At 41.7% G+C, this 25,820-nt stretch overlaps 1 protein-coding gene across 8 annotated transcripts in view; it reads left to right on the forward strand.

Moving 5' to 3' along the window:
• Positions 1 to 25,820, forward strand: part of LOC135205703 (acyl-coenzyme A thioesterase 1-like) — a 107,885-nt gene that overhangs the window by 52,093 nt on the left and 29,972 nt on the right. The window contains exon 7 of one of the 8 annotated variants that reach the window (XM_064236700.1): positions 16,893 to 17,269. The exons of 6 other annotated variants lie outside the window; for them this stretch is intronic. In XM_064236700.1, coding sequence (XP_064092770.1) covers positions 16,893 to 17,269 — 377 coding nt within the window. The remainder of the gene's footprint in view (positions 1 to 16,892; positions 17,270 to 25,820) is intronic. One more of the 8 variants, XM_064236701.1, reaches the window with a different exon arrangement.

Here is a 25,820-nt window from a genome sequence, read left to right on the forward strand (position 1 = left end):
AGGATAGTAAGAGTCACTCAAGTGACTCGCCAGACCGGCAATCGCTCTTGCAGCTATCGACCGGTACCCAGGGTTGGCATAACGTTCCTGCGGGACCGTCCACGCAGAGGCTGGTGGAGGCTGCCCATCCAGCCCTCTTGAGAGGTTTTGGCATCAACGAGGACTTGAAAGAGTCAGAGGACGGTATCGGCTGTCTCCTGTCAGGTGCACGTTCAGGCCCTCCCAGACAACGGTCTTGTTTGCGCGACCAACCAGTCTCCGTGGTGGCAGATGCTTTGCCTGCCCGGCGAGAGTTTTGTAACCCTCATTGAGGAAGCGTTCTCTTCATTGCAGCTCCCGCAGGTCCCTCTGGACAGGTGCAGTTGGGCCGTGTTGCTACGCAACTGCCCTAACTCCGTCCTGGATGGAGGACCTGTCGATTGTCCTGAGGAAGCTGGCAAAGAGGAAGTCCAGGAGGAAGAGGAAGGTGTCGTCGTCTTCGTTGTCGTCTTCTGCCGCCTCTTCCCCTACGGCTTCCAAGGCCCCCCAGCTGAGGAAGAAGAAGGTGGCCTCCCCCCCCCCCAAAGAAGAAGAAAAAAAAAAAAAAATCTCTCACAGAGACTTCTAAGGGTCTGTGGGTCTTCTGCTGGTCCTCCCGTTCCTCTGGGAACAGGGCCTGTCTCTACTTCCCCAGGGAAGAAGACGACAGGGACCCTACGGGTACCGGCTACCACTGGTACCTCTACTCCCAGCTCCAGAGGTTCTACCTCCGGACCGGGAACTGTCTCGGTCACTCGTGAGCGAGCGCCACCAAGTGTTCAGTCACCTACGGGTGACCGTGCAGACAAGGTCCAGACTGCTGAGTACGCTCACCGTGTGTCAGGACCCAGGCACAGAGCAGAGGGATGGTCAGAGTCACTCAAGTGACTCTCGCCAGACCAATGATCGTCTGGTACCCAGGGTTGACGTGACGTTCCCACCAGACCATTTACGTGGCGAAGCTGGGAAGAGGTCCCCCCAAGGCTGGGCCTGGTACCGTGGTAGAGAGGACGGTGGTCGCTCTCAACGCGCTAGTAGACACTACCAGTCACCCGACAGTCACTACACTGGGACAGGACAGCTCGCAAGACTGGTAGCAGCTCTCCTGACGCATGAGACAGACGCAACCATCCTCGGTCCAGCGCTTCTCCTGGAGACTACTGGTCCAGACCTGTAGCTCGATCGCCACTGTGGGTTGGTGATTGCCTACAGTCCTCCCGCCTACTGGTTCTGCTGGTAGGCAGGGTAGGACCACTCGTAGCAGCTCCCCTGACGCACGAGACCGACGCTCCGTCCTCGGTCCAGGTCTCCCTCACCTGTCCTTTCAACCTCCTCAGGCTACACCAGGAGGAACGAGGCAAACAGGAGTGACCGTGATGAATCCACTTCTTATGGTCTGGCCACAAGCCTGGTTCGGTCTTGGGACCAAACAGATCTTATGCTCAACTGGTTGGAGGAGATCGTGGGGGCTGGCGAGGACGATGATGTTTACGATTCCTAGACTCATGGAGTGACCATCACTGCTGTTCACATGACGGTCCTGCTGGACTGCGCACGCAGAGACCAGTGTGGGCTCCCCCTTCGGTCCTCTTGACAGGTTTCGGCCTCTACGGGGACTGGGATGCGTCGGAGGACGGTATCGGCTCTCTCCTGTCGGGTGCACGCTCAGCCCCACCCAGACGACGGTCACGGTGGCAGCAGACGTTTCGCCTACAGTACGAGTTTCGTAACCCTCTTCGGGAAAACGTTTTCTCCAGACGGTAACGTTAGTTTTCCTGGACTCTGAGCAGCCATCACCGCAGGTTGATGGCTACCCATAACTCACTTCTCAGTCTGCTAGTTCTGCTCGCAAGGCAAGCAAGAGCGTCCAGTCCTCCTTCCCCATTCCCTCTCTTCCTATGGCTGCGACGGGAATGAGAGGGATCCTGCGAGCGTTCTCCGTAGGATTCAGTGTTGGGACTGCGTTCCTGGAGGGCCTTCGGGTCCTACAGGACGTAAGTCCCCGTCGTTGTGGAAGGATCTTGCCCATTTCTCCTAGATTTCTATGGGAATCGGGAGGACCACCACCCGATGATTGTCCGATGAAATTGGGGGGGGGGGGTTTTGCCGAGCGTCTAAAATTCTTTGGAGTTTCTAGCACACTCTGAGTGTTTTTGTCTTCTGCGATCTGCAAACACTTGGGCGAGACCACGGTCCAGAGTAGGTGAGACGAGAATTCCTGATAATTGTTACTTTGATAATCGGGAATCTTGCCGAATGCTCGAATGCCTTGGAAGCCATTAATTCCTGGAATTTATAGCGTTCGAAGGAAGTATTGCTGCTGAAGGAAGATCATCTCAGGAGGGGCTCAGCCTGGATGGACCTGACGGTCCGTCGCCTCAGTTGGCAGCCATCCCCGGGATAGAGAAGAACGGGCAATAACAGTCAGTCTTCCTCTCTTTTTTCCCCTTTACTTCTTGGTTATACCAGAATGAAACTAGGAAATAAGAGGAATTCGGTGGAGTTTCACTCCTCTGAATTCAAACCCGAGAGACTTATGTTTTTGGTTCAATCCTAGGATTTTACCAAACATTTGTCAATCAGTTCAGGATGGATAACACAGAGAGTTTGAATGCCTCTCCAGTGCTACTGTTTTAGGAGCATCCAGTTCAGCTTGAACTAGTCGCCTTCGGTATCCTGTTATCACCATAGAAGTCTTCCTTCGGGAAAACTTCACCTTCGCTCCCTTCATTAGAGAATGAAGGTGGTCTGCTTCCAGTCCTTATTCTTGTTCCTTGAATGGAAGAGAATTTAGGCTGGAGGTCTATGTACAGGAACCTACAAATATACTACGTATATTTCTCTCGCAACATGCTTCTGTTATCAATTGAATTGTCTGAGGTGTAGGCACATACTGTAGTTAACTCTACGGGTATGTGACCGAGACGACAAATAGTTTTTTCTCTTAATTGAACTACAACTCGGGACTGCCTTACAAGCCTCCCAAGAGTTACTGGTTTTGATTTTGAGATACTAATGGTTTTGATTTTGAGATACTAGTATCTCAACAACACCACCACCACAGCATTTGCATTCACTGGAACCCGTTTCGGTTGAAATGCAAATGCTCGAGCATATTTTCTTGTGCTCGATGGTTCTAGCCGAACGCATTCCTTCATGGAATGGATTACAGTGGTACCTCGAGATACGAAAGGCTCAAATTACGAAAAACTTGAGATACGAAAGCCGACACGAAAAATTTTACTGCTCTACATACAAAAAGTTTTCAAGATACGAAAGGTTTCTGAAAGTCCGAGATTCGCCCGATAACAATTTTGAAACTCGCGCCGCGCGCCGCCATCTTAGTTCTAGTAGACTTGCTACCATCCTCCTGCTCTCCCATTGGTTCCTGATGCTAGCCAAGCCATGAGATCCTTCTCTCCTATTGGACAGCATCCCTCCCATCATGCATCTTACGTGGTGGCGTGCCTTCGCTCGGCCACTTCGCACCCAAAGCTTTATCGTACGCATGCGGCATTCGTTCGGCCCAACGATTTCGTTTAGTATCGTAAATTCGTTAGTGATTTCGTTGTGCTACTTTGTGTTGTGAGAACCTAATTAGTATACGTACTACATACGTAACTTAATTACGTACAGTACATATAGTCATGGGTCCCAAGAAAGTTGCTGAAGTTCACAGAAAGAAGAGAATGCTTTCTATGGAGACAAAGATGGAGATAATAAAAAAAGTATGAAGCTGGCTTGCGGTTGAGTGTGATCGCTAAGGAATACGGCCAAAATCCGTCGACGATAGGCACCATCCTTAAGCAGAAGGAAGCCATCAAAGCAGCTACACCTTCCAAGGCGTGACTATTTTGTCCAACAAGGGGAGCCATGTACATAATGAAATGGAAAGGCTGCTTCTTGTATGGATCGAGGACAAAGAAATCGATGGTGATACGATAACCGAGACAGCAATCTGCCAGAAGGCCAGCACTATTTTCGGCGATTTGATTGCCCAAGCCGAAGACGACGGCGGAGAGGGGACATCAACGGCAACCCCAGAGTTCAAGGCTTCTCATGGTGGTTCGAAAAATTCCGTAAACGGACTGGCATCCATTCGGTGGTGAAGAAATTGAAATTACGTAAAGTATAAAAAAGTAAAAAGAAATGTAAAAATCGAAAAAAGACAAAATAAATTTTATTTTAAGTTTTTTGCAAAGTTAAGTGTTACAGTTTTATGCATTCAACTTACCTGTCAGATATATACTTAGCTATAGACTCCGTCGTCCCCGATAGAAATTCGAATTTCGCGGCACACACTACAGGTAGGTCAGGTGATCTACCGCCCCGCCGCTGGTGGCGGGAATAGGAATCATTCCGTTTTCTAAGACAGATTTTCTCTATCGGCCGTGACAGCAACATTGTTGTTCTTACTCCTGATTTGATTTTAGTGTTTTTTCATCGCTATTGATCTTCTAAGCCGGTTATTTTGGTGACGTATTGGATCTTTGGTTTGGCATACTCTTTCGTGGACTGTTTTTTGGACTTGGTTTTGGATATTTCTCATGATGTCGGATTCTAGCTTTACGGTTAGAAGACAGTGTGTAAATGAGGGATGCATGGTGAGGCTACCGAAAGCTTCGGTAGACCCTCACACAGTTGTAAGGGGTTGTAGAAGGAATGAATGTTCAATTTCTAACACCTGTGATGAATGTGTAAATATGAATGAGGAAGAATGGAAGAATTTAAATTCATATTTAAGGAAATTAGATATGGATAGGGCTAGGAAGGCTTCCTCCAGAAGCGTAAGTAGGTCTCGCTCTAACGAGCCTATTAAATTAACACCTAACCCTAAACCTGTATCTTCTCCTCTAGTACTAAGACTGCAAATCCGGCAACGGCAAATTGCAGATCTTAAAGCTGCGCTACAAAGGATGGAACGTCAAATGCTGACGTTGAAAGGTAAGCAGAGTGATAGTGAATTAAGTGTCCCTAGTGCAGTGGAGGGTGCGTCTGATCGGCTTCATCTCGCTCCCAGGCCTAGACCTCTTCCAAGCTCACAGGCCCAGAGGAGAAGGAATGTCAAAAGCCTTACGGAGGTTATGGAGAATCCCCACCGATCAGGCGTCCCCTCGGCAGATTCTGTGACGACCCGAACTGCCAAGGATCGCTATCGAAAAAGCATCCTAAAGAAGTGTTTCTTTTTCTTCGTCAGATTCTTCACCGAATGTAAGGGGATGGAGTTCTGATGAACTGTCACGCCCCTTAAAGAGAAGTTGGAAGGCTCCAACTTTGGATTCAAGCCCTGAGCTTTTCTCCGATCTATCACTTTGTGAGAAGAAGAAAAGGAGATTGGTTCCTAAACGGAAATCGGAGTTTCCTTCCGCTTCTAGACATCCCTCACCTGAATCAGGGAAGGAAAAAGAGAATGCGGCTGCGAAAATTATCCTAAATGTGCAGGAGCAACTTCGGCCTTAGTAGGAGTTTTTACTAAGGAGACTCCAGGAGAAAGGACTCTTTCCTTCCTATAAAGAAGACGAAGGGAAGGAAAGAAAAAACGGAAGTTTCGGCTTATACTCAGAGGAGTATGAAGAATGCGCCAAAAATGCCAACCTGGCGCAATGCGCCAGATGCGTTTGAGACTCCATACGAGTCAGAAGAGCCAGATGCGACCATATGCGCCAGAGAAGCGCCAGCCTGGCGAAATGCGCCAGAAAGCGCCACACCTGCCGAAATGCGCCAGAGGCGCAGATGCGCCAGAAGCGCCACCCTGCCGAAATGCGCCAGATGCGCCAGAAGCGCCAGCTTGGCGCAAGGAATCACGAGCGCCAACCCGGCGCAATGAGCCACAAGTGACAAATAAGAGACGGACTTCTTCCAAAAGACAATTAAGCCAAGAGGATTTGTTTAGCTTTCGGAAGGATAAACCGTTTACCGGACAGGGACTCTAGTTGTCGCACAAGCGGCCGTAGCCCTTGTCAAGACATAGGTGGTTCCGGAGAAAGCGATAGGAGAGGACATCCTTCGTCTGACAGGAGAGAAAGGTGTCGCACAAGCGGCCATCGCTCTTGCCAGGAGAAGGATAAGGTCGTTTTGCAGGATCAACCTATCTCTCGTAGGGACGCAAGTTATCGCACAGGCGGTCGTCGTTCTTGCGAGAGTGGGGTGGATGTTGCAAGAGGCCAGTCTCCTGCTGGAAATAAACAATCCTCTTCGGAATTGGATTTGGAAGAGATTTCGGACTCTGAAGACCACTCGGCTCCGGGTTTGTCAGATTACAAGACGCTGGCAGCCCTCTTACTTCAAGAGTTTGGGGACTCTCTAAGCCCGACTGCTCCTCCTTCTCCAAGGTCCTTATTTACAAGCACGAAGGTCCCGAAACAATCATCTTTTATTAAAATGAAGCCAACCATTTCCATGAACAAGGCTCTCCGATTCGTAGGAAATTGGTTGGAATCCAAGGAGAAGGCGGGGAAGACAGTCTTTACCTGCCCTCCTTCCAGACTATCAGGAAAGAAGGGAATTTGGTACGAGACGGGCAAACCACGGGGTCTAGCTCTCCCGTCCACTGCCGAAGCAGATTTTTCGAATCTGGTAGATTCGTCTAGGAGACAAGCCTTGTCATCAGCAAAGATCACATGGGGGACTTCTGAGATGGACCATCTCCTCAAGGGATTGTTTAATGTCTTAGAAGTTTTTAACTTCTTAGACTGGTCCCTTGGGGTGTTGGCCAAAAAGACACAAGAGAAGGAATCTCTTAGTCCAGAAGTCCTTCATAGTGTTCTTTCCTGTATGGACAAGGCGGTTCAGGATGGATCAGGAGAGGTGGCCTCTCTGTTTGGAACTGGTATTCTGAAGAAGAGAGTCTTATTTAGCTCTTTTCTGACGAAAGCAGTTACTCCTACTCAGAGGTCATCTTCTCTGTATGCTCCTCTGTCGGACCAATTGTTTCCTTCAAATCTAGTAAAAGAAATTTCTCATTCTTTGACAGAAAAGTCCACACAAGATCTCTTGGCCCAATCTGCAAAGAAATCGAGGACTTCGGGTCCTATAAAGAGAGAGAATCGGGCTTCTCAACAGCCCTTTCGAGGGAGTACCTCGGCCAGACCCTCTTTTAAGAAGAGAGGAGTGCAGAAGAGAGGTAGGTCTTCCTTCAGACCTATCAAGAGAGCGAAATGAGACAACAGTCCTTCAAGCACCGGTAGGAAGCCAGACTTCGGAAATGTTCCGAAGAATGGACTAGGAGACAGGCAGAAATATGGTCCCTTTCCGTGGTAACAAAGGGATATATGATCCCCTTTCGAGACAGACCTCCCTTGACTACGAACCCGAGGGAACTGTCAGCCCAATACAGGGACCCTGCCAAGAAAGAAGCATTATTGCAACTGGTAGAACAGATGTTGCAAAAGGAGGCCATCGAAGTGGTTCGGGATCCGCATTCCCGAGGATTCTACAACAGTCTTTTTCTGGTTCCGAAATCCTCGGGAGGGTGGAGACCGGTCCTGGATGTGAGCGCATTGAACCGATTTGTGGAGAACACAAAGTTCTCTATGGAAACATCAAAATCGGTTCTTGCGGCTCTTCGTCCAGGAGATTGGATGGTCTCCTTAGATCTACAAGATGCATACTTTCATGTCCCCCTGCATCCATCATCGAAGAAATATCTCCGATTCATGATGCAGGGGAAAGTATACCAATTCCGAGCCCTATGCTTCGGCCTTTCTACGGCCCCTCAAGTGTTCAAGAGGCTAATGATGAATGTTGCGAGATGGCTACATCTAGAGGGGATAAATATATCCCTTTATCTGGACGATTGGCTAATAAGAGCAAAATCGGAAATTCAGTACTTGAAGGACTTGGAGAAGACTTTGAACTTGACAAAATCTCTGGGACTGCTCGTGAACCTCGAGAAATCACAATTGATCCCCAGACAGAACATAGTCTATGGGGATACAGATGGATTCTCGGTTTTCGGGCGTTTCCATCTCAAGACAGAATTACTCAAGGCTTAGAAAAGATCTCGAACTTCTTAGGGAAAGAACGGATCTCGGCGAGGGAATGGCCAGTCTGCTGGGCACCCTTTCCTTGTTAGAGCAGTTCATTTCCCTGGGAAGATTAAATCTCAGACCTCTGCAATTTTATCTAAAGAGGATGTGGAGTCAAAAGACAGGAGACTTGTCAGACGTTTTTCCCATCCAACAGGGGATAAAATCCGACCTAAAGTGGTGGTTAACCCCATTAACAAGGAACGAAGGGGTGTCCCTCTTGATTCGGAACCCTCACCGAGTGTTGTTTTCCGATGCCTCGGAAACAGGTTGGGGAGCAACACTGGGTCCAAAGGAAGTAGCAGGTATTTGGACCAGACAACAAACTACTCTGCACATCAATGCGAAGGAACTCCTGGCAATTCATCTAGCCCTGGAATACTTCGAAGCGGAAGTCAGAGGGGTGGTAGTTCAAGTCAATTCCGACAACACCACAGCTCTGGCTTACATCCGGAATCAAGGGGGCACTCACTCTTTCTCTCTGAACGAAATAGCAAGAGCTCTATTAACCTGGACAGAGGAACGGGGCAGTATTCTGCGTACAAGGTTTGTCCAAGGAGTAAAAAACCTAAGGGCAGACAGGTTGAGCAGAAAGAACCAGGTTCTCCCGACAGAGTGGATGCTCCACTGAGGAGTCTGCAGACAAATATGGTCACTCTGGGGGAGACCCCAGATCGACCTGTTTGCCACGTTCCTCTCCAGGAAAATAGACAACTTCTGCTCGCTAGAAGAAGATCCCAGAGCCACAGCGATCGATGCCTTCCTCATGGATTGGTCAGGCATAGACGCATACGCCTTTCCCCCATTCAAATTGCTGGGGGAAGTAGTAAGGAAATTTGTGGCATCGGAGGGAATGAGAATGACTAATTGCTCCCTTTTGGCCTTTCCGAATCTGGTTCACAGAAGTACTGGAATGGACGGTGGACTTCCCAGATCTCTACCAGACAGGACAGATCTGCTCAGACAACCCAACTTCGAGAGGTTCCACAAAAACATCCAAAGTCTCTCCCTGACTGCCTTTCGACTATCGAAAGACTGGTCAGAGCGAGAGGCTTTTCAAAGAAAGTGGCAACTTCAATTGCTAGAGCCCGCAGAGCCTCTACCCTGCGGGTCTACCAATCGGAAGTGGGAAGTTTTCCGTAGATGGTGTAGGTCGAAGAAGCTGTCCTCTTCCAATACCTCTGTAACCGAAATCGCGGATTTTCTCCTCTTCTTAAGAGAAGAATCCAAATTGGCCGTATCAACTATCAAGGGATATAGGAGCATGCTCTCAGCTGTTTTTAGAAACAGAGGGCTGAATCTCGAGAATAATAAGGATCTTCATGATCTCATCAGGTCTTTCGAGACTAAGAAATTGAGATCGTCGATTCTCCCGAGTTGGAACCTGGACGTTGTCCTAAAGTTCTTGATGTCGGACAGGTTCGAACCTATAGATAAAATCTCATTCAGAGATCTTACTAGCAAATGCATATTCCTGTTGGCTCTCGCAACTGCTAAGAGGATCAGTGAATTGCATGCTTTGGACTCTCGGGTGGGATTTAGAAAAGACTCGGCTGTCATTTCTTTCCAGGATCTTTCCTAGCAAAGAATGAGAACCCTTCTAAACCTTGGCCTAGAAGTTTCGAAGTCAAGGGACTCTCTTCTCTGGTAGGAAGAGAGTTGGATCGGTCCCTTTGCCCAGTCAGGACCTTAAAATTTTATTTAGAAAAGAAGAGACAGCTTCAGGGATGTCGACAAGGTCTTTGGTGTTTGGTAAGAAACCCCAAGAGACCTATGTCAAAGAACGCACTGGCAATTTTTGTCAGAAATGTAATTACCGAAGCTCATAGGAATTGCCAAGAGAACTCTTTAAAGCTGCTGAGAGTGAAAGCTCACGAAGTCCGGGCTGTGGCAACTTCCCTTTCTTTTACGAAGAATATGTCCATGAGAAACATTTTAGCAGCAACTTATTGGAGGTGCAATTCAGTATTTGCATCCCACTATTTAAAGGATGTTAGAATAACATACGATAAATGTTTCGCTCTTGGACCTTATGTATCAGCGGATACTATGCTGGGAAATGGAGCAGACGCTGATCCTTAAATTTGTTTTTAATATTTTTAATAATTAGTTTTAATATTGTTGTTGAGTTGTGGGTTGCTTGAAAGGATGTTCGGGGATGACTCCTTTCAATCTTAGTACTAACCCCAATGAGGATCAGGTGATCGGGATTAGTGTCGTGCTCTATGATCATGCCAATAGGCAAGGTGTTTTGTCATGTAAGCGGATAGGACCCCATTGACAAAGATCCTAAGGTTTCTGCGTAAGTGGGTAAGACCCCTGTAAAACAGACCATCAAGAACTCTTAGCATGAGGTCACTACCTCGCTGAGGCTCTTGAAGCGATACGGGCTCCTAGGCAGTAGCCATGAAGTCTTTCGCTAACACAGGTAGGAATCAAGGTTTTTAATTTTATTACCTACAACATATGTTGTTTCCTGTCTATTTCAGTAGATTAGCTGTCTCTTACCCTCCGCCAAAGGTGCCAATCAGCTAAGTATATATCTGACAGGTAAGTTGAATGCATAAAAATGTTATTGTCATGATACAATAAAGTTTTATGCATACTTACCTGGCAGATATATACGGTGTATGGCCCACCCGACCTCCCCTCAGGAGACAGGTGGAAGAGAAAATCTGTCTTAGAAAACGGGAATGATTCCTATTCCCGCCACAGCGGCGGGGGCGGTAGATCACCTGACACCTACCTGTAGAGTGTGCCACGAAATTCGAATTTCTATCGGGGACGACGGAGTCTATAGCTAATTATATATCTGCCAGGTAAGTATGCATAAAACTTTATTGTATCATGACAATAACATTTTTGTTAATGTGTTTTGTAAAGTTTAGTTTGTTTTTCTGACATTTTTTTGTGTGTTTCGTAAAGTTAAGTGTACGTATCTGCCGTTTGTCCTCCTCCTCCTCTGCTGCCACTTTCGGAGATAGCCTCACTCAAAAGGTAAGCTTCCACATTTTACGTTACAGTAATAATATTTCTTGTACACTAATAGTATAGACTTTATTTACAGGTTTTGCATTTTTATTATTAAGTTACTTATTGAATGGTCCAAATTGTTGTAGTATTTCATTGTTTATAGGTCAATTTACCTTTACAGTGGTCCCCCGTATTCGCGGGGTATGCGTACCAGACCCCCCCGTGAATAGTTAGAACCCGCGAATGTTTGGAACCCCTATAAAAATGCTAAAAACAGCCTATTTTGTTAGTTAAAACTCAAGAAAAACCCACTAAAAATTTTCCTACATGGTTTTTTTAATAGTTTTATCACAAAAAGGGCATTTTATGATGAAATTCATAAAAAAAACAGGAATTTGTGGATATTTATCATAGAAAAATACCGCGAATGCGCGAATTTTCCGCGAATAATGCAGGGAAACGTTCCCGAGAGAAATCCGCGAATGTGTGAGTCCGCGAATCTGGAAAACGCGAATACGGGGGGTCCACTGTATTATGAAATTTACTGGGGTGTTTTTGGAGGGCTTGGAACGGATTAGCCATTTTACATGTAAAATGTGGTCCAAGATACGAAAACCTCATGATACGAAAGGCGCCTCGGAACGGATTAATTTTGTATCTCGAGGTACCACTGTACCTGGTAACTCAGGATGACAAGTGAGCGAGAGCTAGCTGTGTATGGGCTGCCTGCCAGCCCTGCCTGCTGCAGCCAGTCCTGCTGGCTCTCTGAGATAGTTCAGTCGGGTTTTGTCTCTCTGCCTCTGCGATGATTGACTACCAAATCGAATCTCTGCCCGGCAGTCACAGACTTAGGTCTCTGGTTGGCTGGAATTCTCACATACGTGTATGACCATCTCTACTGCATTGCCTTTTGCCATTGCGATAATTTTCAGACAGAGATATCTCACTAGACTCTTTATCATCTTTCTGTTTACCTCACGGTAACAGAAGTCTGGAGCCTAGTCTTCCGCTTCATTGCACCTGCCGCTGCGATGACGCAGAATGATTTCTTCAGACATCTGAGTTTGTCTTCTAAATACATCTTGTAATTTGTAGGTGTGCAATTATTTCTTTGTTCACCCCGAATTGTAGATGAATAACTGAAGACTTTGCCTGTTCCCTGCCCTGCCAGCTCTACTTCCAAAGTAATAGAAGTGTCCTCCCTGATCCAGCCCATGAGAACCTGTTCTTCAGGCAGTACAGTCCCTGTGTTTTCAGTACTGAAAGACGCTCCGCTTTCATTGCAAACTCCTACTTCTCATGAACAGCAATGAAATAGCGGTTTAGCGTTTTCAGTCCTCTTTAAAACAACTGGGATTAAAGCCGTCTTCACTGGTTGGTGTCATCGATGGAACTTTTTCTACGTTCAGAATCTTGAGAGTTAACTTCTCTTGATTCAGCTGTGAAGACGTAGGCCCGTATTCACCTTAGTCTTTCACTGGCATATAGTATTGTTTCTCCGTAGTTGAGATTCAACTACAATGAGAACTTCTGTCTTGCCATCAGGGACCTCGGTCTTTAGAAGGCAATTGACTATCGTCTGATGGGCACATGCCTTGAGAGAATCATCATCTCGTCTCCCAACATCGGTGGCGAACAAGATTGACGATTTGTATGGTTTCTCGGCATAACCCTTCAAAAGGCGAGTGTCATGTGACTATGTCTCGGATGCATGACTGCTCGCCTCACACCGAGCGCAGTCAGTCGGCAGCTGTTGAAAAGTCCAAGATAGTCATGAGCTATGCTGTGGACTTTGTATTGGTTGATCCAGACCAGTCATTACTTTGTCCTATTGGCGTGTTCTTGTACCCATAAGGAACTACACCCACCATGGAGTGTCGGTGTCTCTCCGTTGCGGAATATTACGAGACCGTGAGAGACTTCTCTGCAGTTGGATAGTCCAGTGGATGGGTACTTGTCATCACTCCGAAGAATATGTCGGACAGGAAGATAGATAAGATCTCATTGCGACCATATTTATCTTTCCCTTCAGGCCTGCCCACAGGTCCTTGGAACCTCATTTCCTTGGACTGGTGGTGGATGCTTGCAGGTTGTGTTTGCTTACCCAGCTCCTTCAAGAGGACAAGTTGCATCTCGCCTACGGTGTGCAGTTCTAGAGGTAAGAAGGATGCAAGAGTGACTGGCCTCTCCACGTTCCCCACCTCGTCCTTCCACTCCTCTTCCTTCGGGTTAAGGATAGGACTCGAACTTACACTGGCTGGTCAGGCGATTGATGCGGTAAGCTTACACACACAGCATCCTTTTATGTTTCTTATCAGAATCATAGAAGCAATCCCGCTCCTTCCTCTAGCAAGGGGAGGAAGGAGACTGGTAATAATGCAAACCCTTCCCAGAACTTTGCATTAATGCCTCCGACTCCAATATTCTTCATAGCCCATTTTTGGATGAGTTACAATTCCTCGCTCATTTCGAAAAGGCCCAGACGTCTGACTCTTGATCATGCAGCCCCTATACTCTGATCAAGGTGTCAGAGGCAGGGCACTCCTCCTCGTTCTTACGACCAGGAGTAGCAGCCTAGGTTTGTAGAACTCCAGTCAGTTCTAGAGGCTGACTCATATTCCTCCCACCAATCAGTGAGTCTTCCTTATGTAAAGGACCAAGGGTTTGAATATCGTGTAGGAATAAATCACAATTTTTGGGAGTAAATTATATTTTTCCTAACTATACAAACCTGGGGTTCTTTACATTCATGCCCACCTCATGCCACCCCTCAATCTGAACCTGGGCCGAAAGGCAAAGTGGAGTGTTTACATCCAGGCAGGCTAGCCTACCTGCTTGCCACACGATAGTTACTGCCTAACCACCTTGTTCAAGAATTTAACGGCCGTAATTCCAGCTACGCTGAAAGTAATTCCTTATGCAAAGGACCTCAGGTTTGTATAGTTAGGAAAAATATTACTTCCAAAAACTGTGATTTTTATTTCACAATACATTTAACATAATGATAAAACATGAAAACAAATGCAATAAAGTAAAAAGTAAAAAAATGGCTTTCTCGAGTCTGTTCGGTGCGCTGAGAGAGAGAGAGAGAGAGAGAGAGGAATGGCTCTGCTTCCCACTGACTTATCAGCTGGTCTGGGATGGTTATTCGCCTATTTCTTTCACTTACACTAAATTTTCTCGAATCACTTATTTTTGTTATGGTAAAATACATACCAATATAGTGACAAATGCTTCTTACGATATTTTACTACTGCAAAAGTAACTCGGCTCTGTTATAAGCAAACTGGCGCCGCTTTCAGCTTCTGATTGTTCGTTGAAACGGCTTCCTTGTGAAAATTTTTTATCTTTCCTTTTCTTGCATTCTGGACTTACTACTTATTTGTTTGCAAAAAACCTCATGTTTGTTTTAAAACTGCTGTTTGCCAGCAGTAAGTTGATGTATTGTGGCATAATTAATCTCTTTCATGATGTAAGATCCAAGTGTAAACACACTGATTTCTCTCTCTCTCTCTCTCTCTCTCTCTCTCTCTCTCTCTCTCTCTCTCTCTCTCTCTCTCTCTCTCTCTCTCTCTCTCTGACACAATCAGGCATACACACACTATCGATTCCTTTGATTGTCTTTGTACCTAATATGTGAATAAAATTTATTTTATCAACCTTTGCATACTGCAACCAATTTGGTTCGCTCAAAGGGTTCCTGTCTCTCCTCCCTCCATCCCCCAGCCAGCTGGCACCATTTTTACCAAACAGTTTGTAAATCGTACATAGAAATAATAAAATTGAGAAAATTTTACTTCATATAATGCACTGTTTCATTACTCTACACTCTTAAGTTAACTTTTGTACACATTATGAATAGAAAACTTGTGAAAAGGGGGACTGTTTGGATTGGCTGGAACGAGTTATCCTGATTCCCTTTATTTTTTATGGGGATATTTGTTTCATATTTCGAACAAATCGCACTTCAAACAGCCTTGTGGAACAGATTAAGTTCAAAGTACAAGGTACTACTGTACTTGTTTTATAAATGCAGTAAGTTAATTGAATTAGAGGTGTGATTTCACCAGTATCTGATCTTGCTTTTGCCCGTTCCAAAATGTTTTGTGGCCTGCACATTGTGTTTGTTCGTCGGCCACAGGGACAATCTTAAATTCAGTGGCATACTTTTGTAAAACTTTCCTCCCCTTTGAGTGAAAGATGAGTAAAGATTTATTTTATTCTTATTTATGGAAGCCACCAATGAAAATTAGCACATTTTTAACACATCAACCTGAACGCAACCCTTGATAAACTTGTGTTAGTTATGGTAGCTGACTTCTGCAATCGGCTGTTTCCTACGTCAAAGCTCGTTTTAGCATAAGTCAAACGAGGCATGTTTGTTTGCATAGGAATGCATTAAACTACAGTATGCACTGTGAGTATTAACTGACTTTACCTGATGTTGGGTTAGGAATATCAAGAGATAAGATTTAGGCCTCCTTTTTGATGGAAGGAGTCAAAAGTCTGTCCCGTCATTGCTCTGAAATGTGTTGTTTGGCGATTGGCACGTAGTTGTCGTACCTTAATTTTTTTTCAAAATGAAACGACGACTGTTTGGAGAAAGAAAGTGCCTAGGAGTCATTCAAATGGGAAAGTGCTGTTGGTTATCCTTCTTTGATTTTTAAATGACAGGAAGGTGCCAGGTTTTATTCATTTAGAGTACTGAGTTTTGTTTGTTATAGCTATGTAAGGTGTTTGACCACATGAACCTAGAGTATTTTATCAAAAGTTTTTGTATTTTATATTGTTATGAGAGACTTCCCGCTGTCCACATAGATTGACGAATTCCTGTGTACTGATATACTAATACATATAACAATAAATTAAGGCAGTCCCTGGGTTACGACGGGTTCGGCTTACGACGTTCCAAGGTTAAGGCACTTTTCAATTATATTCATCAGAAATTATTTCCAGGGTTACGACGCCTACAATGCTCATCTGGCACAAGAAATATGACACCAAAAATGCAAAATATCAATATTTGAAGGTTTGTTTGGTGAAAATGACATAATGCAGTTTACCTAGTTTTTAATGCTCCCAAAGCATTAAAAGTAAGGTTTTCTTAGGATTTTTAACGATGTTCCGGCTTACAACGATTTTCGGCTTACAACGCGTCTCAAGAACAGAACCCCGTCGTAACCCGGGGACTGCCTGTAATATGTAAATGTAATAATTATTGAAAAAGTAAAGAAAACCATAGCACAGAAAATTGTGTTGAAATTGGTCAAAGTAACAGATAAATCAGGCCAATTTCAGCTGTTACTGATTTTTTTCTTATTTTGTAAGCAACTTTGGCAAAGATTCCCAGATGAAATACCTATACCTCTGTGAGTGACCAAAAAGTATTTTGAAATCAGAAAGAATTAAAAAGAATTTTTCTGTTCTTGAGAGATGGCAGCTAGATGAAGCTTTAATCTTTATTTTTCTGAATTTAATGGTTTTTAATAAGATTTGTGGAAATTTTTTTTAAGGTTGAAGAACCGTCCTTTCCTTGTAATGCAGGTGATATAGAAATATGGAAAGCATTTTAAATTTGCTTATTTTGTTTAAACCGTGAAGGGGAAAAATGAAAGGATCATAGAACTTTCTTCTTCTCTCCTGTGTCCCTAATTTGTAATAATATGAAATTCATAGCTGTCCCAGTGAATTAAAATATACTTTCTTAAAACTGCATCCCTTAAAATATGGTTCCTTCTTGGACTGTTCTTATACTTATATTTGAGTAAGAAGTAAGAACTTGGGACTATCATGACTTTGCTGTTAGGGCATTCATCTAAAGTAAAGAGGTTTTTAATCATTGAACAATTATTATAAAGTTTGTATATTTTACAGGTTCTTGATTTTGGTGTAGGTGCCATAGGTACTAGCAAAGGGGGAGATTTGGCTATATCAATGGCTGTGTTCGTACCTTCTGTCATTGCCTGTGTCTGTATCAATGGCTATTGTGCACCAGCTGAGATTGGTATGCGAGTAAAAGACCATGTTTACCCAGCATTTGATCTAAGATATGACTATATAAGATTGACTGACACTGGAGTTATGATGCCTCTGTCTTGTAGACCTGAACGTAAATTAGTGGAGAAGCTCGTGCTTCCTATGGAAAAGAGTCGAGCGGCTTTTCTTTTCATCGTTGGGGCAGACGATCGAGACGTAGCTTCTGAAATCCATGCTCAGCTTGCCCATCGGTATTTAGCATCTCACAGTTACAAGTATGGCTATCATGTTGAGTCATATCCTGGTGCAGGACACATAATTGAACCTCCTTACTCCCCGCACTGTTTTGCTTCTTTCCAACACAGTATTTATGGATGTATTTGCTGGGGAGGCAGTGCAAAATACCACACTATCAGTCAGGTACAGGCTTGGGAAAAAATACGGAGCTTTTTGTGGCATCATATTGTGGAGAAGAGCAATAACAATAATGAAAATAAGTCAAATAGCATACCTGTGAAGAGTCAACTTTAAATATGTACTGTTGATTGGTCTTAAAATTTGGAAGCTTATTTCTTTCAAAAAAGTTGTACTTTGAATGATTGGTTATACATCCCTGATTCAGTATTTTTTTGAAATCTGGTTTGTAATTGACTTCATTTTAACAAAAGAATTCTATTTTTAAATTTTTGATCAGTCTATCTTATGAACACATTTATTCCATTATTAAATTTAAAATGGTTTGTATGCACCTGTACATGCAGTACTTGGTAGTGTGAGTACAAGTAAATTGCTTATCATACTAGAGATGTGTTGGATGTCTGAAAATGAGATTTGTGGGTGTACATTCCAATTTTTTTTTTACATTTGTGGATGTGGATGCAAATATCAGTCTTTTAAATTTGCTTATGCAGCTGCAGATGCGGATATTTGATGACCATATCCTCGCGGATGTGAATCCTTTGTAAATCTAAATAATTTAGATATATTTAAATGTTAAACTTTTTTCAGCCAAATATTATGTTACCACAGTATTTGATGTACTAATTTAAAGTAGAAACAAGTGATATTCGTGTATGTTTGTACATATACTTTCATGTGAACGTACAAATAGTAACAGCAATACACGAACATTTTAGTCGTCCTAGCACAGGGTTATTTCATGCTCATTGCATGATAAGGGTAACAAAACTCTAAGCCATTCATCGCATTAGAGACCGAGAGAGCGAGTTCCCTAAAAAAATTCAGTACCCTGCCTTTATGAATATAACTGCTGTAAATGACATGAAATTACTTAAATATGCTGTAACAGAGCTACTTATACAGTATATACTGTATGAAATGTGTAATTGTGTAACATATATTCTGTATATTAAAACAAAAAAGCCAAATTTAGCAAAAAACAAAAAAACAAAAATCTTTTGGCTATAATGTATGAGTATGAATTATTTAACCCTGAGCAGGGGGTGATATTCTCCTATCCACATCTCAAACTGCAGATGTTGCTCGCAATGCTAATGTAGATGTGGATATTAAGAAATTGTCAATGCGGATTTATAAAAAAGCGGACAGATGCAAATGTGGATATCCAATATATCTCAAGCTTATACCAAGTCACTTTGTTGAAGTCCACTAGCCTTGAAGATTATGAGCTTGTGGAATGTTGAAAGAACTTGATGAATTTTAAACATATATGATTTTTTAAACAAAGCCAAGTCATCAGCTTCACAGTGGATCTGGGTTTCCAGGTAGCAATTTTTTTTTTTCAACTAGCTTGAAGTACTTCAATCCCAGGTGAAAGCCAATTTTGATTTTCACGTTTTATCACATACTATAATCCAAATTTGAGGTCCATTTTATCATACATAGTACTTTATTTTGCGTGTGCTGTAAAATAATAGAAAAAGTGGTCTGTATTTATATTTACAGATAAATGCTGTGTTTGCTTAGCTTGTATAATTTCTAGTGTACTCTTTTATTTGCTTTTGAGTTTGGCCATTGATAAGTTAATGATTATGTACCAGGTGTTGACTTGTTAGTCTATCGCAAGTTACCATTGTTTGTTGCTTTGCTAACTCAAATTTGCTTTGGGTTGTGTTTTTTGCTTTGCTAACTCAAATTTGCTTTGGGTTGTGTTTTTCTTTTGTCTGCATACTGCAGCAAACTGTTGCTCTTTGTGTGACTTTTACAGGCAGTCCCTGGTTATCAGCGGGGGTTCCATTCCCAGGGGTGTGTTGATAAGCAAAAACCGCCGTTATGCAACTGAAACTCGGCGACTTGTGGCGCCATAATGACGCTTATGGCACCGATAACCAGTTTTCGGCACCATAAGTGTGCTAAGTATGTTATAGCGCCACAACTCTATTATTGGTGCCATTTGGCGCCGATAACTGGAACTCTGCCCGTTATGGCACCAGAAATCGTCAATTTCTTGGCGCTAGACAAGCCCCATAAAACTGAATAGCCGACAACCGAGGTTCCCTGTACATAGTTGTATTTCACTACTATCAGTTATCAAAAGTGTTAATGTTGTTGAACATCAAGCAGTTGTATTAACAGTACTAGAATGTGGAAGCCAAATATTTGGATTAGCTGGTTTTTCAGATTGAAGTACGTGCTTAGAATGTACACTTGGGCTCTTAAATCTTCTCCAGTTATACATGACTACAGGTTTAAAGCCATGAACCCCACTGTCTCAACTGTGTCCTGATAACTGCAAAGAGAACTAAAATAAAAGTAAATGATTCCCCCACTAAATAAATACATAGATAACCATCCGAAACACTAGACAGAGCTTATTGTTTTAATGAATCATTCAATAACAGTTTTAGGTTTATTCCAGAACAAGAACTGCTCCTCTTTTGAGTGCCCATAAGATCAGAACATCCTCTTACCAGTAAGTACATTGTTTGTCCAAAGAATATTCATGTACGTATGTGTACTCCTGAATATATAAGGGAGCTCAATCAAACATTTGAGATACAAAGATCAGCATTATGGAATTATACTGATAGTTCCAAATCACTGATGACATAGGTATTGCTGCCATTACAACTGATAAAACAAATCCACTCTCTTTACTAAGCATTGTTTTCCTTCTCCCAGCCTAACTGAAGGAAAATTCAGCATATGAGATTCTTAGAAATATTCCCCACAGAATTTTGTTATTTCAAGTGACTCTGGACATTCTTTTGCAACCATTCAGAACTAATGTCCTAAAAATTTGCTAGTGTAGCAAATTGGATTTACATTCCACAAACTGTATGAAGCTGGTTTAAATGCTGATATACATTAGTAGATCCCCGCCCATATGGCCATGAGAGGAAATGAGGATGCCAGTAAAGCAGCCAAAGTTGCAACCCAATGAATAGTATACAAAACCAATACCTGTATGTAGAAAATGCAGGTCAGCAGTAAGTTACAAATATCTTGTGATGACCTAACTTCAGCAAACAGCAATGTCAAGTTTTGGAAATGTGATATAAGGAAATTTTCTGAAACTATTCATTTTCAATTAATCCAGTTGCCAAATTTTTAAAGAACTCACCTTTTGATCAACGTGTGAGAGATAGTTATACTTAAACAGAAAAGTCCATTGGAGTACATTTGTTGTTATAAGAATGAGGGATGGGTTCTAGGTTCTCTTCCACATATTCATCCATGGCCAGATGTCATAGTCCTGGGATTTTACATTCTTGGCTAATTCTTTTATGTTTTTGCACTTTTGTCAATATACTCCCCAAACATTTCTGAATGAAGTCCTTGATATTAATAGTAGGACTGGTTCCGCTTCCAGTCCACAAAACAGGTTGCCGAGTTTTTCCAGAGCTGTGTAAGTGATTGGTTCCTTGACAATACCTTGGCCCTTGGAGACTCCAACAGACTATTCAGGGGTTGGTTCCCTTTTTTATGCCAAACTTTCTCCATCTGCAACCAGTCACAACACATTTACCAACTAAAAGATCAGCAGGGCTAAAATTCAACATCCACTTATAGTTTTCAGAACTGGAAAGATGAGAAGCTATCATACATAGATTGTCTCTAATCCCAGAAGTTGGCTACAAGAAGACACCTGGGGTAAGACCCCCCCCCCCCCCCCCCAAGTCTTTTTGTTTCTCCTCTTCACCATGTGCAGGAAAGGGCAAAAGTGCTCTTCTAGCCCCAAAGGAATGGTTATGCTGTAGTAGGTTCTGGGTAATAAGATTTCAAAGATAAGGATAGCTTTTTCCTGAACTTGAGTTTATATTGGAGAGAGGTGTTCTTACAGCTCTCCAGGTTGGTAACTCCCAGCTTCTTTTCTTTTCTTTAATCCTACGGCTGAAACCCCCTATGGACAGAGTCAACTGACATATCTGCTGGAGGGGCTCTACTACCTCACCCACAGAAGACAGGGTTAAGATGTTATTTTTATTTAGGTTGTCTATGCAAGTACTGCACTGACTCCCTCTGCCACATTGAAGTTATTTGTAATATCTCCTTCCTTGTTAGATTCCATTGGGGAATTTGCCCTCTTGGGTAATTCCGAATGTCTTCTCTGCAACCACAATTTCTGCCTAGCAGTTGGATAACCAGTCAGACAAAGTCTCTGTCTGGAAGAGTGTGGAAGGGCTCATCCTTGTTGCACCTCATGCAGTATACATAGGTATTACTGAAGGTTATTTGCAGCATCCCTTTGGCACCTAGCTGCAGCCCCTTTCATTCCTTTTACTATACTTCCATTCATGGACTTCCTTCCATCTTACTTTCCACCCTTTTGTAACAGTTGTTTCATAGTGCAACTGTGAGATTTTCTCCTGTTACACCTTTCAAACCTTTTTACTTTCAATTTCCCTTTTAGCACTGAATAACCTCATAGGTCCCAGAAGCTTAGCTTCTAGTCTAAATTTTATATTCTATTCTATTCTATTAAAGTCCTTAACTTCCATGAGAAAACTGGCATCAGAGGCAGAATTCCTTGTCACCTAGTAAACATTTGGCTGTATCGCAGATGTGTTGGAAGCCTTCCAAGGGTTGTCCTCCAAAAATGGACAAGTACATGAGAATTTGATTAGATATGGCAACCACAGACTTTTTTGTTTTGAGGGATTGGAAAAACTTGAGTACATAACTTTCCTTTACTGAGCTCTATATGTATTATTAAACCCACCATTCTGGAGGGTAGCAGTATTTTTAGTAGGAATATCTGAAGATCACGTGGTGGGTGCATTATAATATAGTAATACCTCAGTCTTATGTGATTCGAGTTGTGCGAATTCATAATAGCGCGAACTTTTCATTGGAACCTAATTACTATAATATGCGAGTATTTCACAGATGCGCCAACGCAACATTTTCCAATTACAGTAGGGCCTCGTTAATCGCAGGGGATAGGGCCCAGAACCCCCCAGTGATAAGTAAATACCTGTGTTATCCTGGTACCCCCCTAAAAATTGCATTAAACTGCCTACTTTAATAATTAACCCACCCAAGACCACTATTTCAATGTTTATAACTGCCAACTTTAGTTCAAGCACCAAATATGTCTTCAACTATCACCTTAAACTAAATTCAAGACAGTTTCAAAGTTATTCTTTCCTATCTTCAATTTCCCCTTCATCAGATCAGCAAACAAAAGTATAATTACCTAACAATTCCTTTCTATTTTCATGATTTGGCTGCTGCACCAAACTAAAAGTACATTGTATATCTATTGCATGAATGAACATATTTATGATAAAAAAAACATGATTTACACTAATGATTACAGCACCCAACTATAATATTAATGTATAAACAGCAAAATACAGCAATAAAAATCTATTTTTGTCTTTTGTTTACGTTTAGAATCAGCTGATGCACGTTTATTACCGAAAGAATTATTTTGGAAAACAATTTAGTTGCTAAAAGAAACTAATTTATTAATGGAATTATTATTATTTTTAACTTTGTACATAATAGTTTATGATATTATGATACAGTAATTCATATTTCATTGAGAGAGAGAGAGAGAGAGAGAGAAGAGAGAGAGAGAGAGAGAGAGAGAGAGAGAGAGAGAGAGAGAGAGAGAGAGAGAGAGAGAGAGAGCAGCTTGGGATGAGAGTAACTGTTGAATAGCTTGAGAGAGCAGCTTGGGACGAGAATAGCTTGGGACGAGAATACTGTTACTAGCTTAGCTGGAGAATAACAAAATGAAATTTGTATTTTAAATATTTTTATGGTGATAAGAAATGAAACATGGATAGTGATAAGATATTCTTTTGTATACTGTTATAATGTGAAAATCATTGAGTCAACTATAAAAGTTGTATTGAAGCAGTTTCGTAAATCACAGAATAATAGATCAGTACTGTAATATAGTTTTTTTCTGTAAGTGATGAGAGAGAGAGAAGAGAGAGAGAGAGAGGAGAGCGAGAGAGAGAGAGAGAGAGAGAGAGAGAGAGATTTTGCTATTTACATTCATAGTATTTGAAAATTTGTAAATGAGTGTATCCTAAAAATGCATTTAGTCATGAAAAGAAGAAGACACAGTAATTAGTGAATCTTGCTCTATGATAAAATTCGAGATTTCGTTAATTTCCCGGGGATATACGTAGTATTTGGGCTCCACAAAAAAAAGTAAGTAAAGTGATTTATGACAGAATTTAAAGGATACTTACGTAAAAATACATCGGTATGTAGTTTGTAGAACGGTGTATCCACTCACATTGTGTAAAAATAGTATGTTCCAACGAGACTAGGTTTGGTGACGTCACGGTTGTCATACGTATTTTTTTGTGAATGAATATACATTTATGATAAAAAAATAGTTACTGTACTGCTTAGAGTACCATACTGTAAAATTAATGTAATCACATCAAAATAAAGTAATCATTGCATGCTGTAAACATGTAAAGTGTATTTTTGTCTTTTGAAAAATGCATTCCCCAAGGAATTATTCCTTGAAGAGGCTTTTTATTATGAAGATATGCCAATAATATATAAGATATGCGTTTTATTATGAATATATGACAATAATATATAAGGTAAAAATGGTTTTATTACATTACGCTTCGTCGCCGATCGCAAACAACAATACGATAATCTATGACAATTATCGTTTGTATGACTGCAGTGTCCAGAAAAGAATTGATTACTTATACCAAACGAATAGTGAAGTTCGAATTGAAAAGTAATGTTTTCCTAAATGTTATTATTACTGTAATTACACTACTACTATTAACATTTCTAAAAGGTTAAGAATAGCAAAGGTGCTGTTAAGTGTACGTAACTCAATGTTTACATTTCTGCTGGCCGTTCAACTACACGTTGATGTCAATGATGTGGAATTATTCCATGAATAGGCTATAATATTATGAAGATATGCCAATAATATATAAGGTGAGAATGGTTTTATTACCTTTATTGTCAGTTAATATCATAATGTGAATCTGTTCATGCATTTGCTGGTTATCGGAACCGGACGAGGCTTAGCCTACAACGGACAAGCCCTCGATGCTGCGATTCATACCAGTGATATAGATTGAGAAGTGGTCCGAGGAAAAACCTGTGATTAACTGAATCTGTGATTGCTGATCCGCGACTAAGCGAGGCCCCACTGTATGGGAAACCCTGCAAAAGTGTTCGATTAATTTCTTACATAATTTATAAGTTTTCAAGCTTTTGTGTGTAAATTAGATAACATTAAGGGGGACGGCCAGCTAACGCCATTTTTTAAGGACAGGAATTTGACATTCATACCACTTAATAAGGTGACTTGGGAGATCTCCAAACTGCGTATGATTTTCGCCTCTGACCTTTGGTTTGTGACGCTAGGGCAATTTATCCCAAAAATAACCATTTTTCAAATTCTATCTCCTCCCTTGATAATATTATGACCTGGGATTACTACCATTTATAGACCTGATTTAGACCTCCAATCAAATGTATTTTTTTTTCTAAAAGTAATTTTTTTGCTAGATATAAATTTTTCATTATGGTTAAAAAATAAACCCTATAAATCGGGGAACAAAAAGAAAATAAAAAAAAATAAAACTAAAAAAAAAAAAAAAAGGAAAAAAGGGCTCTATTTGATTGTTCTATAGTGTCTTTCTAAGTTATATACCAAATTTCAGGACTATAGTTTTAAAACTAAGTGAGAAGATAGAATTTGATGGTCAATAAGTATAGTTTTAAGATACGGGCGTTCAAAGTGGGAGATGTGTCCATAACTATTATCTTTATTACTGATGGGTCCAATTCCATGGTGGATTAGAAACTGGATTCTCTAACCTGACTAATACGAGACGTTAAGACACTTTTGGGTTTGGGAGTGTAACCTTAGTCAGGAGGGTAGAATGTTATCTTACTGGTTTTTTTATGGGTAGATTTCGGTGTTTATGCCATTATGACTTGTTAATCATTTTGTTCTATGTTATAACCAATTGCTTTGGGAAATAAAAAGTATTTTTCTATATTTACGCAGTCTTAATAAGCCTCGTGACATCTTACAGACAGGGCACCTTTGGCAACAGGTAAGAGTTCCCAGTGTGTAGTTTAGGGGATAAGGAGGGAGGATATAATATATATATAATATATATATATATATATATATATATTATATATATATATATATATACATATACATATGTTAGAGATTATAGATATAAACATACATATAATTATTAATATACAATACACCATATATACACATATACTACACAATATATATACACATATATGATACAATCTATAATAATTAGTATTATATACACAGTAATATATAGCACACATATTCTATTATACACCATATAGTAATCAATATTATATACATTATATTAAATAACATTATGATTAATAATAATGCAATAGTTA

The sequence above is a fragment of the Macrobrachium nipponense genome, chromosome 24, assembly GCF_015104395.2.
Source record: "Macrobrachium nipponense isolate FS-2020 chromosome 24, ASM1510439v2, whole genome shotgun sequence".
Taxonomy (NCBI): domain Eukaryota; kingdom Metazoa; phylum Arthropoda; class Malacostraca; order Decapoda; family Palaemonidae; genus Macrobrachium; species Macrobrachium nipponense.